This window comes from Bombus vosnesenskii, unplaced genomic scaffold (genome assembly GCF_011952255.1).
Source record: "Bombus vosnesenskii isolate JDL3184/JDL3185 unplaced genomic scaffold, Bvos_JDL3184-5_v1.1 scf7180000013264, whole genome shotgun sequence".
In the NCBI taxonomy this organism is placed as follows: Eukaryota; Metazoa; Arthropoda; class Insecta; order Hymenoptera; family Apidae; genus Bombus; species Bombus vosnesenskii.
In genome coordinates, this window is record NW_022882924.1 from 9,628,215 (window position 1) to 9,643,076 (window position 14,862).

The 14,862-nt window shown below is 31.7% G+C and overlaps 1 protein-coding gene across 1 annotated transcript in view; it reads left to right on the forward strand.

Moving 5' to 3' along the window:
* LOC117240664 (leishmanolysin-like peptidase) overlaps window positions 1–11,968 on the forward strand; it is a 211,653-nt gene extending 199,685 nt beyond the window's left edge. The window contains exons 6-15 of the mRNA XM_033506695.1: window positions 5,521–5,632; window positions 6,456–6,637; window positions 6,826–7,029; window positions 8,859–9,084; window positions 9,403–9,596; window positions 9,818–9,950; window positions 10,079–10,238; window positions 10,518–10,684; window positions 10,917–11,036; window positions 11,388–11,968. Coding sequence (XP_033362586.1) covers window positions 5,521–5,632; window positions 6,456–6,637; window positions 6,826–7,029; window positions 8,859–9,084; window positions 9,403–9,596; window positions 9,818–9,950; window positions 10,079–10,238; window positions 10,518–10,684; window positions 10,917–11,036; window positions 11,388–11,543 — 1,654 coding nt within the window. The 3' untranslated portion in view covers window positions 11,544–11,968. The remainder of the gene's footprint in view (window positions 1–5,520; window positions 5,633–6,455; window positions 6,638–6,825; window positions 7,030–8,858; window positions 9,085–9,402; window positions 9,597–9,817; window positions 9,951–10,078; window positions 10,239–10,517; window positions 10,685–10,916; window positions 11,037–11,387) is intronic.
* The last annotated feature ends 2,894 nt before the right edge of the window (window positions 11,969–14,862 follow it).

Consider the following 14,862-nt stretch of genomic DNA (forward strand, 5'->3'; position numbering starts at 1 on the left):
GATTACGAAAACTGGATGGAATAGTTGAACGGGATAGGGTAGCGTCTCTCGCAGGATTTTCTCAGATCTTCTTCCTTCGATTCATAAATATCCCCTGGCTATAATACTTCGCTGAAAAGACTCCCATGAGTACCTGCGCGATATTCACTATCGAAACAACTTCTTCCTACAACATTTTTACCCTCTGCTCTCGACCATGAATCTGTTATTCTTGTCGAACGCGGGAGAAATTCACTTTGACGCGCCTGGTAAGCTAATATCCTCTAAGCTTCGGTGGAAATTAATATTCTGCTATACATATTCAACGTTAACTCGCTTCGATAACACCTTGTTCGAAGAATTTAGTTGGTCAGAACGTTGATCATTGATATGCGCGAATATTACAGTGTGTGATTAAGAGAACATATAGCGAATCTCAAACATTTATCATTCACGACATGATCATTTACAAGCAGATTTTTATTCAGATTTATCTTTTTATCGACACTTTGCTCGCTCTATTTTGGATACTTTACTATTTCGGAAAATTAGCGATTCATCTATAAGTATTAGGTTGTCCGAAAAGTTTCTTTCATTTTATAAGGAAATAATTGATGCACAACATTTTCCGTTTTATATTATTTTATCAAATTACGTATGATCCAGTTTGTTCTATCAAACTAAAGATTTGACACAACGTTCGACAGATTAGGTTTGATGTTTGTATAAAGATGCGTTGTTGTAAAAGACGTGTCTGTAAAAGAAAAATACTTTCCGGACAACCTAATATAATAATGGAAATTATTTGCGGTCGATCAGTGGAACGAATCCATTTTTCTGTCGTTTTTCTAGTTTCAACATGTATAAGGAACTTTGATATGGAGGAAACTCCGAACCCCCATAATATTATTACAGTGTGTAAGCAACAACACACGCAGCATCTTTGATCAGCTAACTTCGAATCCCCAAAGTTGTGTTTTGAATAAAACATTCTTCGAAACAAGTCTCGAAATCCAGGTTAATTTTGTATTAAGCTTCTGAACATGATAGGAATTTTCGGGCAATTTCGTGAATTCGATATTCGTATAAAGGACGAGCAAAATGTCCGAAATAAATTTCGTACCTGATAAATAAATCTAGTTTCAACTTATCAATCGATGGAAATGCTATATACGCTTTTTAGATTAGTCGAAGAAATAGATTTGGTATGAGACGAGCTTACGGTAATGCAGAAAGTGTGTCACTGCAACAAATCCGCACTCTCGGCATTACCTGGTTTGAGTAAGTATGCTTGAGTAATGCTTTCAAACTGCTTCAGACTCCTTTAAGTTCACCAAATGAAGCGAAAATTCTTTCAAAAAACCTACTGGTGACTCTTCTCGTATTATGGAAAAAAGTATCTTCGAATATTCCAAAGTGTCTGCTTTCACAGAGTTTCATAGAAGATAAATGTAACGTGAATTTTGTTTCCTTTTAATATATACACTCTTCGTCAAAGAGATAACCCAGGTGTGTTATCTTTAATTTCTCAATGACGCATGTAAAGTTTTTCGTCTGTAACGTACAATATCAAAACATTATGAGCTCAGAATATGCTCTTCGTTGAAAATAATTAAAAATATTATGAGGTTTAGTGTGTAACAAAGAAAAACTAATCCATACTAATACTTCATGATCTATCCACGAGTAAAGATTACAATACAATATTATATAAATTTGTAAATATGTGAGACGTGGAAAAAAATTAAACGAGTCTGAAAGAAAGCAAATTCTTGAACTAAAACAGCAACAGTTATCAGTAGCAAATAAGAAGTCGAAAGTAATACACAATTTCTTAAAAAATGTTGAAGATTATGGCAAAAAGAAAAGTACTGGTCAGCCGTCATCGTTATCCGATCGTGATAAGCGAGCAATTTTGCGTGTAGCTTCCAACTCGCAGTTAACAACGAAGCAAATAATGGAAAAATCTAGTGATAATGCCAGTGTTTCAAGTGCTCGTCGAGTTCTACTATCCTGCAAAGATATTAAGAGGCTAAAATTGAAAAAGAAACCTTCGTTAACAACGAAACACAAAGTAGAACGTTTACGCTTTGCAAAAGAAAGAATGCATAGGAAAAAGAAATGGAGAAGGGTAGTATTTTCAGATGAAAAAGATTCAACTTGAATGGTTCTGATGGGTTAAAATATTATTTTCATGACATAAGAAAAGAGACAATGTCAGCAATTCGACGACAAATGGGAGGAGGCAGCGTGATGGTTTGGGCCGGCATCTGTTATTTCGGTAAGACAAGTATCAAGTTCATCGTTGGGAGAATGAATAGTGTCCGATACATAAGTTTAATCAAAGAACAAATAAATAATCATGCAGAACGCATTTCTGGGCTTGATTAAATCTTTCAACAAGATTCTGCACCTGTACACGCATCAAGATTGGTCCAATCATATTTTAATGAAAATAATATATCTATTCTTCCGTGGTCTGCACACTCTCTGGAACTTAATATTATCGAAAATTGTTGGGCAGAACTTGTTCACGGCGTATATGCAAATGGAAAGCAGTATCAACACGTACAAGAATTAAAAGATGCAATTGTACGCGAATGGGACACGTTAAGTCAAAATTATATCCAGAAACTATATAAATCGATACCAAATCGTACAATAGAAGTAATAGGAAATAAAGGGGTATGTACCCATTATTAAACAAGTATATATGTTTGATAAGTAATTATTATTAGTTATAATTTATGTTGATTATTATTTTCTTATTGTACATGTGTTATCATTTCGTTCATAAAATAAAACAATTTTTTTTTTGTTACACACTAAACCTTATAATATTTTTAATTATTTTCAACGAAGAGCATATTCTGAGATTATAATGTTTTGATATTGTACGTTACAGACGAAAAACTTTGCACGCGTCATTGAGAAATTAAAGATAATACACCTGGGTTATCTTTTTGACGAGGAGTGTATATATTACGTGTGAAATAATCTAAAAATCATAAGTGTAAAATATTCTTATACATAAATGCAAAAAGCTACCAGTCGTTTCGATATTACTTTCTTTTCCCGTGATAATAAATAAATAATCGCTGTACGATAATGAATAGCCAATTACCACGCATCAATGAATCTTTTGTATCTTACTGGAATGTACATGGAACAAGAGTTTAGTTTAATACGATATTTTCGTAGTAAATCCAATTTAAAATTCTAGAAACAACGTACTAATGATAAATATTCTTTTGAAATTGGAAAATTCTTTCTAGCAGTTACAAAGATACTCACGCTGTAACGTATTGCACCGTGTTACATCCAGACTGAATAACGCTTAATCCGTTAATCTGATCACCGCACGGTCGCTCGAATCAATTTACGTAATGTACGATCAGTTGGAGGATTCCTGCCGGCCGAAAATCTGTGGTTTAAATCATTGAAATCTCCACAGCTGCTTCTCCATAACTTCCACTTTTATACGACTACCCGTCATGTGCAGTCTCTTTCATTATCGGTTTCATCCTTCTTCTCTTTCCTTCTAGCCGAGCTTCTGGAAAATTCTGCCAACGGCATAAGTGCCATCAAGTTTCCGATGCGCCTTTAAATTCCGTTTGGATTTATGATTTCAATATCGCTTTAACGATGGCCCTTAAAATCGAGCACGCTATATTAGTTCATAAAGAGAAAATCCTCTCCGTAAATATTTAACCAGTTTCCAGGCAATTTACCCTTTCCTTTACGAAATCTCCCATTCCCATCCATTTTCTTCGTTTTCTGGCCTGGCAGTTATCGCGGAGACGAAGGGGAGGAAAAAAGCAAAAGGTTTCGACCGTCTTTCTATCGCTGACATCGGGCACATTCATGTCGAGATAAAATCTTGCAATTTCAGGGGCTTCGAGAAGCTGCTGATACCGGTACATGTTATTCGAGGAAATTACACACATTTTTCTTTCTCTGCCTGTAGAAAGAGGAAAGAAGAAAATTCGAAAGCGTATTTGCCTTTCGAATAATCTATATACACCGATTTTATCGTTTTTACGGAAGCATCAGATTAAAATTAACTTTCCTCGGCAATTTTATTTGTTTATCATTTGCTGTAATTATATATATATAATTATATACAGATGATAAACAAATAAAATTTTCATAGAAATGTTATAATAATATTATTATAGCAAACGTTCTTTGAAAGAGAAAAGCAAAGAGTTGGTAATACTTATCTTATATTTAACATATACATATATGTCTATTTGCTAGATTTTATATAATATAAATATAAATAATAATTGATACGCGTTTAAACATCGATGCTATAGCCACATTTTTGATAATTTTCAAGTGCACGAAATCTATTCCTAATTCGAGAATTTCAATATTAATAATATCAATTAAAGTATCCGAAAATATATAAAACAATAAATACATGTACCGTGTTAACGTTTAAAATGAATTTCTGAAAAATTTCCTATATATTTAGAAACTACCTGTATAAATGTCTACGTGTAATTTTGTGGGCTTTTAGACCTGTAAACCCATCGAGGACGATATAATAGAAACCGTCGAAGGTTCGAATAGTATCAAGACCCGGGATCTAAACTACGTAAGCCCGCTTTTCACTAAGCCGGCTGCCGTATTTAATGTGATTACGAAGAAAACGCGATATTTGAAATTACAAACTCTACAGGGCAAGCCAAATCAGTTGCATCGATAGAATACTGAACTCTCGAAGCCATCCATTTTATTAATTGATAATCAATAGTCGTTCGAGTCCCTAAGTTTGTATCCGTTCATTTCGTTATTTACATCCTTCGTTCGTGAAACCAAATAAAGATGCGTGAAACTCTTCGATTGTTTGCCAGTAATTCGCAGAACTTTTACATTCCTTCCCGATATGAAATTAAAAATTCCAATATACGTGTAATTAATTAATGGTTGTACGTAGAAAATGGATGTGGTCGTGGTAGCTGAATGTATCCTTGGGGAATTATAGATTTGTCGATGTAAGTCAAAAGATAAATAGAAGAATCTCACTTTCTTTCTCAAGTTCTTTGTCTACATACTCGCATCAAACTTTAAAATCTAAAACGTCAAGAATAACGATATTTTTCTACGTGTCGTGGAATACTTCTCGATCGTGAACGTTTATGTAACAGAGTGCACTTATACCTTCGCTGTCGGTTTTTCCCCAGGAGTCCGTTTTATCCTTCCTCCTATTGTAGTATTTCCCTTCCCGATGTACTATGTATACGTATCTATGTACTTTTATCGCATAAAAGTATACGGATCGATGTTATTCAAAAGTTTTCAGACCACTTGTCCCATGCTGGTTACGTCGATCATGTCTCTTAAATGTATAGCGTATAAGCTTAAAACGCAAGCGAAGCTTCCAACGCACAACGAAGATTATATCGCGATTTTTACAATACTGTTTTTTTTTCTTTTAAGAAAACACAAACTGCACTCGCCTCTAAGCATTATTATTGCTTGTCTTTCTTAAAGATAAAGAACGTTACATTTTTAAATTCTCGTCTGTTTTAGGAAATGCGAAAGTAGTCAAGTGTTCGTCAAAGATCATCACACTCACTGTATAGATACCTGTCGAACTACTACAATGTGCGGTGAAGTAGTCGTGCCCGAAGATCATCTTGACGTAAGAATATAATTAATAATCTCCATAGCAACGAACACGGTGATATTATTGTTAGGAAAATTGAAATATTAATTTATCACGAATATTATTATCAACAAAAGTTTAGTGTGCATAATGAGGGCTATGAAATGCACAAAAAGTTAGCCAGTTTCGATTATTCTCTTTTAACATGCCCTTTCAAATGTAATAAGTTATTGAAGTGATATACCTATGTGAATAATTGTGAAGTATATATCAATTTTATATGCGTGTTTCGCGATACAAAACTAGATTATTCGTTGACGTCGAAAATGTGCTTAACATCTACATATAACTATATGAACAAAATTCGATGCAAAATCGATTTATTGCTGCGATTTCGCAGATATTCAATCGCTCTGCCCATTGCTAGACGTTTAAATAGAACATTGAAACTTTAACTTTGTCAAAACTGAAATTATTAAAAAATTCATGAATACTTATATTTGGATTTCTTTAGCAGACGATAAAAATGATGATAATTACGATATTTTTATTTTCCTTCTTTTCCCTATTAAGAGATTAAAACGTGTGGGTCGGTTAAAATAAGTTTAAGAATGAATTTATCCAATAGTTATTTTTTACATATCAGATCATCTCTGGCAAAGAAATACTTGAAATTGGACTTATTAAACACATTCACTAACTGTTTCTCATTATGCTTTTTATTTCATTTCTGCGATAAATACTAATGATAGACCTAAGACAGATGGAAATAACGTTTTCGCCTTGTAGAATTAACAGAATTGTTCGCAGTATATTCGATGCAGAAAAATAGAATGTAATGCGTTTACTTGATAAACAGGTTTGTAGAACATGTAATGCAACAGGACATAATTGCGGTATTGCTGAAGGAAGTAGGGCAGGCCCAGGTATAGATGGTGCCGATTTTGTCTTCTATGTATCCGCGATGCAAACTGCAAGATGCCATAAAGGATTAACCGTGGCTTATGCAGCGCATTGCCAAACAGAGGCAGCGTTAGATAGGTAAATTATTTGTCTGTGTATTTATCTAAATTATTATACGTATATTATTCTCTGCTACACATATATATTTATAAATTATTCTTAAATTCTTTATTTAATATTTATTTACATATTCTTAAATTTTCTTTATTTAATTGTTCTTTGTGATAGAATTCAATGCAACCGGAATCTCATTTGATATTTTGCAGACCGATAGCTGGTCACGCCAATTTGTGTCCGAATAGCATAAGCACGAAGCCACAGGAACTAGAAACATTATTAAGCACGGTGAAACATGAGATATTACACGCACTGGGATTCTCTGTAAGTTTATACGCTTTCTACCGAGATGAGAATGGTGAGCCTAGAACTCCAAGGAGAAGCGATACAGGGAAACCGATGTTAAACGAAAAGTAAGTACATGTCGCTTTATTACGCTACTACCATTTCCTGCTTCAGAAATATTTCATTAATTATTGGTACTTTATTTCTTCCAAGACCGAAGCATTTTTTACAAGATGAAATAGAAAGAAAGAAGTTATCTTTTATATAAGAAGAATTAATATTATGATATGGTAGTAGAAAATTAATATATGATAAGATGGTCTATAGTCATTTCCATAATAAAGCATCATTTTTTCTATCAAAGATATTTCGGGGGAAATTTAAGGATCTCTATCCTCATGAAAGTTATCTTTCATAGCTAATAAACGATTACGTGTTGTTAAATAAAGTTATCTTCTCCATGATATATTACATTTATTTGTACTAATCGGATCGTTATATTTGAAGGATTTCAATAAAAGTATAATATATCATCTGCCATGTAGATATATACACATATCACATGACAAAGCCGTTTCCTGCGAGTCTAACTAGCGTCGAAGGGAATAGCTCGCTTTCTTCAACGATCCATCATCCCGCAATAATGTCCCTTTGTCTTTCTCCTTTCTTTTTCAGCAACGAGTCTTTTTTCTCGCATATTCTCACCCCCTGACACTGAGCCGGTGTATCTGCCTTTAAAATTGGAAAATTCCTTGTGTTCCTGATATTCTTGGTTCCAACGAAATCGACGAACCGTAACGAACCAGGTTCCGGCCTTGTCAGACGAACACGTTACTTGCTCTTTGCCATTTCTTCTTCTCTTTTGGCGTTTCTCTTACATTGACTCGTAGCTTAGCAGTGATCTCATTCTCTCTTTGCCATCGTCTACCCTTCTGTATCCACGATCCATCTGACCGTAAGCTTGCGTGCTTTCATTCTCTCATATTTGAGCTTCTTTGTGTGGATCTTCGTACGTACGTTTTACGTCTATCTACGTACAATGGACACTGTGAGGATATATCTTGATAATCTGAAGAGATCTTTTTCTACAAATTCTCCTGTATTGCGCTTATTTTGTAAGCGTTTTCCTGCTTTGTTAAAGTTTTACAGACCGGAGGAACTGGATTCTTACGATTTGTTAAAAGTTCCCATGTTGCCGCAACCAACTGCTCTTGAGAGATATATTTTTTTTTTAGAAAAGGTAGACTACGCGATTATGGAAGTATGACCTTGGTAATAAAAGGGTGAGAACTCGTTAAACATTACAACATGACGAATACTATCCTCTGGGTTCACGACACGACCTTTTTTACTGATAGATCTAACGACGTTTCGAAAAAACATTTGCTTAGGGGAAATATACTTTTTCTTATAAGTAGAATCTTCAATAATATCTTAAATCATACAAAATTAATTAACACGTTGTGAATGTCTTTTCTTGCATCTGTGGGAAATTTAATGATGCAAAAATACACAGAACGAAAACATGTAACACAATATATATATATATATATATACATCTTATTATATATATACATACATTATATACTTATTATATATATATACATACATTATATACTTATTATATATATATACATTATATATATAATATATATTTAATATATTATTATATATATATATATATAGATGTATACGTATTATTATAATTATTATAATAATTATATTATTATGTATATAATATATGATCTGTTCGTCATGATATTTAATGGATGAAATAAATGTCTGTAATATAAAAATATAATTTCCCCATTAAGCATCGTCAAACTGATCATAGAAATTAAGATATTTATGTTTATTTCAAATACCTTGCTGTATCGTTGTATCTTTTATCATTTTGCTACGGTGTCAATGAATTTTTATACTGATAATATTGGCTAATCCTGTTATATGCATATAGATTACAAACGCATCAGTGGAGTGAAAACACGATCAAAACGGTCGTTAGACGATATTGGCAGGTACACGGTGGTTACGTGGAAAGGTCGATGCAGATGATAGTCACGCCGAGGGTTCGTGCTGAGGCTCAGGCTCACTTCAATTGTCCAGAACTAGAAGGTGCGGAATTAGAAGATCAGGGGGAGGATGGCACGGCACTGACGCATTGGGAAAAACGAGTCTTCGAGGTAAATTAAAAATTTAAGGTGAATCATAAAAACAATAAACAACGAATCGTAGAAAATCAAGAATTAATTTACTTTTAATCTTAATAAAATTTGATCAGCTTTATAAATATTAGAATTGTACAATTTTCAGTGTTTATGTACTGTGTCTTTACGATTGCGATTTAGAATAATATTTTTTTTGGCAACGTTAGAGAACTATTAAAGAAATCATCTGGCTAATAATATTTGATTTATATAATGCTGAAATAAATTTAGGTTTTTTTACAAAAGATCGAATTTATATCGATTTGTAGTACTTTTGTCGTTGTACCATTTCAGAACGAAGCAATGACAGGAACACATACGCAAAATCCCGTTTATTCGAGAATAACCCTCGCCCTTATGGAAGACACAGGATGGTACAGTGCAAATTACTCAATGGCTCAAGAACTGGGTTGGGGGAAAAATCTTGGCTGCGATTTTTCGATGAAGTCGTGCAAGGAATGGATATCTTCGAAATCTTCGCGACTATCGTATGTATCTTTACGTTACGTTTAATTATACGTCTTCACAGTTAATGGAATAATTCCACCTAGAAATATTATAGAACATTTAGTGGTTCATGAATATAATTAAACATTGAATACAATAAACACAAACTCTATGCTATGTAAAAATGAAAAAAAATTATCCTATAGGTATTTTCATGATCAAACACTAAATATTTTTGATGTAACAGATTATTGTTTTTTAGAGGGAAGTCTATTCATCCCTTTTGTAACAAAGTAAAACAGGATCCGTTGCAAACCGAATGTACCGATGATCGAAGTTCGGTGGCGTTGTGTAATCTAATTAAATATTCATTGCCTCTGCCTAAAAAGTACCAGGTATGAAATTGCTTACGTTTAATCGTCCTTTTTGCAAAAAAATTTTTTTTTAATAAAATATCACTCTATCTACGGAGTATATTTTTTACGGATAAAAGATAGTATTGTATCGATCTTTTGTTTCTTAGAACTTTGACTCTATCCCGCACGTACCAGCTGGAGAGGAACAATATTATGGTGGTTCAGTATCTCTGGCAGATTATTGTCCGTACATTCAGGAATTCACATGGAGAGCTCGAAACATAGTAGTTAGAGGCTCTCATTGTCTCTACGAAGAGAATAATCCTCGTAAGTTGTATCGCAAATGATACTGGAAATTCTATTCTGTTATAATATAAAAAACATTAGCTTTTGTTAAACTTGTTTTTGGAATTAATACAAATTTTAACGAATTACGTAAATATTCAAGTTTAAGATGAAAGTAGAAGCTATCGTTTTAAAACGTTCTGCTTATTGTTAATTTTCATAACGTAACGTTGAATAAATAGTATTCATAAATAATATACATAAATGGTATAGTATATAGTAGAATATATTAATTTTATTAATTGAATTAATTCTGAACAGATCCAGACAAAAACTTTGCTCTGGAAAAGTATGGCTCGCATTCAAGATGCTTCGATCATACAAACCAAATGTGGGAAGAAAGGGCTTGCAAACAAGCTCGGCAATGGCAGCATTGGGGTTCCGGATGTTATCAGTATAAATGTGAAGCTGGTAGATTACATATAATGGTCAGTGACATAAACCTACTTTTATTTTGTGTTATATATTGTTATTAACATACGCCAGCCGCTCATATCCGCCGCCATCATAAGCTACCATAAAGATCGATGGTCTTTCGAATTTTCTGTCACGATACACTTGACTTTAACTTTTTATACTGTGGCTGTTAAATATTCGTAACAATATTTAACACTATAAGATCGATAAATTATATCCTCCTCAACATATTTTATTGTATAGGTTGCAAATTACACATACACGTGTTATCATGCTGGTCAAGAAATAACTATCAGAATAATACAAAATGGTTGGCTTCATAAAGGAGCTCTAATTTGTCCTCCATGTAAAGATATCTGTCAGGTAAGAAGGAATGTTATGCCAGATGAAATATATATTACGCACCTAAACTCAAAATATATTTTACAAATTAGCGAAAATAATTTTTTTTTTAATTTACTTATGCAAGATGTTCTACGAACAAACGAAATTTTACAAATTGATTTGAGGTTCTAAATGGGAGGTTTCCCATCCTAAATGGGAAATGTTTAATAAACATATTCCTGGTCCCAATCATTCCTGGTATAGTAAAATTTACCATCCCAGTTACCGTCCTTAACAATTATACTTAATCCCTTAAGTATAGCAATTCTTTCCTACAACTAAAAGAGATACTATATATATGTATATACCTCATGTGTCTCTTTTTTACAGGCGGAACTGAAAGAAAAACACGAATACTGTAAGCCAGGAGATGAACATCCACCTGCGACGTATTATCACAGAGACACTTTGCATTGTGCGTCCGCAGGGACACTTACAAATTTCCCATTATTTGTTGTTTCAATTTACTTCTTTGTTTTTAGATGATGTGTCATCTGATCTAGGTAATATTTTTATCAATATTAGAACTAGACCGAGGAATTATAATAACGTACTATCAGAATGTCGTGTAAAAAGCGCTTCTTAATTACGAAATGCGAAGTGTTTGCTTAACGACATAGAAGTATGTTTGGAACCAAGTAATAGTTTCATAATACGAATATCAACCGAGGTGACAATTCTATTTTAATAGTTTATTGTAAAAAGAAATATTTCCTCGATAATTTTTATATTTCTGGACGTATAAAAATATATAGAAGTACGAATTTAGAGGTTCGACACACGCGTACGGTTAATGTTCACGGTATTTCGTATTTTACATTTATGGCAAACGTATTTATAATTACAGTGATAAATTTTGACAAGGCATTTTTTTAAGTGCCAATAGTAATAAATATATGAAGGCTGATCTATTTTTGATGTGTCTGTTTATCCCAGAAAATATGTTGAATTGCAAGGAAATGAAGGATTTCAAGAGTTAACAAAACCTATAATTTTTAATATGAAAAGCAACAATATAAGGAAGTGAGAGTATAAGATAGATGTGACTCTACAGATAAGATGATCATTCAAGAACATTACTTCAATTTTATATGATATCAACCAACTCTTTTCAACATTTAATCTTATTGTTCTCATTTACTCTTCGTCGGATTTTAAGAATATAAGATTTATATATTTATTGACTAAGTACAAAAGTATGCAAATGTATAATGTTATTTTTGCTTTCATAGAGTACAATGTTTCTTTTGAGTCACATAATATCAAAGAGAATTAAATACCTCCAACTATGACCTACTGTATTTTAGACAGTGTAGTTGCATATATTAGGCTCCGAATTTATTAGAGTTTTGGAATAGTTAATTACTTTTGACTTCTAAAAATGTTCATATAATTAAATGTATTTTATCACATATCATATCATATAATTAAATGTATGTTCTTTTTCTTTATTGAAAAAACTGATAATAGAAATCCTTTAAGATCTTATAGTCTACAAAATTGCTCTCGATTTAACATACATTCTGAGATAAAATCACATAGAGATAAAAGTGGATCATCCTATACATATATAATTACTTACGATAATTATGCCGCCCATTTTGTTATCGTCTTTTTCTACGAACATCACGGTTTTTCACATTGAATGTACTGTGTAGTATCTAGGAATTTTGCTTCTTTTATGAATTGTTAATAACAGTCATTCAATGTCAGTTAGTACTAAATAGAGACGAATGATTACATCTGAAAGTATCAAAATATCTGTATAAGTGCCAATATATTACCTGTTTTCATTTATATAACAGCTTTAGTTATGTTATTATTTAGTAATATGTGTAAAATATCTTGGTAACCCTTATTCATCTTTTATGTACTCACAAGAATCATATTTTATTGTTAATTTAGAAGTACAAGTATAATATAGCGACCATAGTCTTTTTTATGGATGCAGAGTTACATAAATTGAATTTTAACCAATTTTTTTATGAGATAAAATGACTGTTGTTGTATGGTAACATTCAATCATTTATAAAAGCTTGTAATATACATACACAGTTGTATTTCTTAAAATATCTAAGTTTTGATACATTTATATATTTTATGTACTTTGTAGTATTAATTAATGCTACAATATGAAATTCATCACGGAATATTTTTTATTCTCTTATTTAATCATTTTTTGTGTAAAAGCCATGCAATTGTAGTACATTTTACATCAGAAAGTGAATAAGGGTTAAACAATAAACTCCTTGCTATAATTTCTTATTGTTACCTCGGAAATAATTTCAGTTACAAATTATAAAAACGTTTAACTGTAATTACAAAGCTTAGACATGTTATTACAAAGTGTTATTACAAAGCAAAGTTACGTTGTTTAACATCGAACTTCTAATATAAATTTCAAATTTGATAATTAGTATTATACATACATATCTGTATATTTGTTGTTTATTTTCTATTCCTGCATTTGAATTCGTTTTATAGCATTTGCAATACCTAAAGAATTGGGCGATACTGAAAAACGAATTTAATTTTTATACAATTAAAGAAAGATGATACGAGTTTTGTTTTTATAGTTAGATTATAATAAATATCATATCCTTAAGTATAGGAAAGGTATTGAGAGAATTCAGCAAGAAATAAGAACGTCTCGCGGTAGGTTGTTCTGAAAGTGCTGTGCGTTTATAAAAATATCAATAAACGTAAATGACATTTCTAAGAAATAAGCGCTAGAGAGTAAGCTGTAAATATTTTACGACTACGTATTTAATAAATAAGAAAACAGAAGAATTTTTATGAACATGAAAGAATATATATTCACGAGAAAACAATTATGCGAATTGTTTCTTTATATTATATCTATGCATGAAACATGAACATTTTGTACACGTTACAAAGAAATTTTAACATTCCACAAAAGATTTCAAGTTCAGAACAATTAATAACATGTACATTATTAAATAATTAATTACAAAAGACTTAGAAAGTTAATATACTTGTAGATATAAAAACATATTGCTTCATCACGTTAAAAGCTCTCACAGTTTACAGAAGAGATTATGCAAAGTGTACTTATCTATCAAATTATTTTTCTCGGAGCTGCAGTTGTGGCAGTATTAATGTGGTGAAACTTAGTAATTGTTTTCCTATACATTCCAAAGCAAGTAACGATAATTTCAGAAATTAATGTAATAAAATTCCTCTTGATGTATTTAACAATTTGTAACATAATTGTGAAATTATTTAGCTTATTACTTTTTGCCGAATTTTTAAGATCATCATATTAATTCTTTCATATCGATGTTCAATTTGAAAAAACGTATTCTGTATATTTATTCTGTAGAATAAATTCATTTTCAAATTGAAAAAGAATTTTTACTATTTCTTTTTCTCCAGCAAAATTCTTTGAACAAAAATTTAACTCAGGTATGATCATTTAATTAACTTTCGTAAATAAATATTGTTATTAGTGAATCGATTGTAACTAGTTAATTGAGAAAATGTACGAAAATGTCCATCGTTTTTAATGAAAGGCAAGAAAGGATAGAGCTCTTTCTGTTATTAAAAATTGCATTCTTAAAGCTATCAAATAAAATATCGCTATGAAAGAATTAAATTAAACGATATTGTGTGTTAAGAAAATAGCACCGTTGTTCGGTGTATAATAACGACACCAACGACTGAATAACAAATTTACGCTTTTCTAACATAATGAATGTTAAGTGCGGAATATTATATAAATAATGCAGAACGAGACTAAATACGTTTTAATAACATTACAAGGCCCAATTAATAATTATTATGA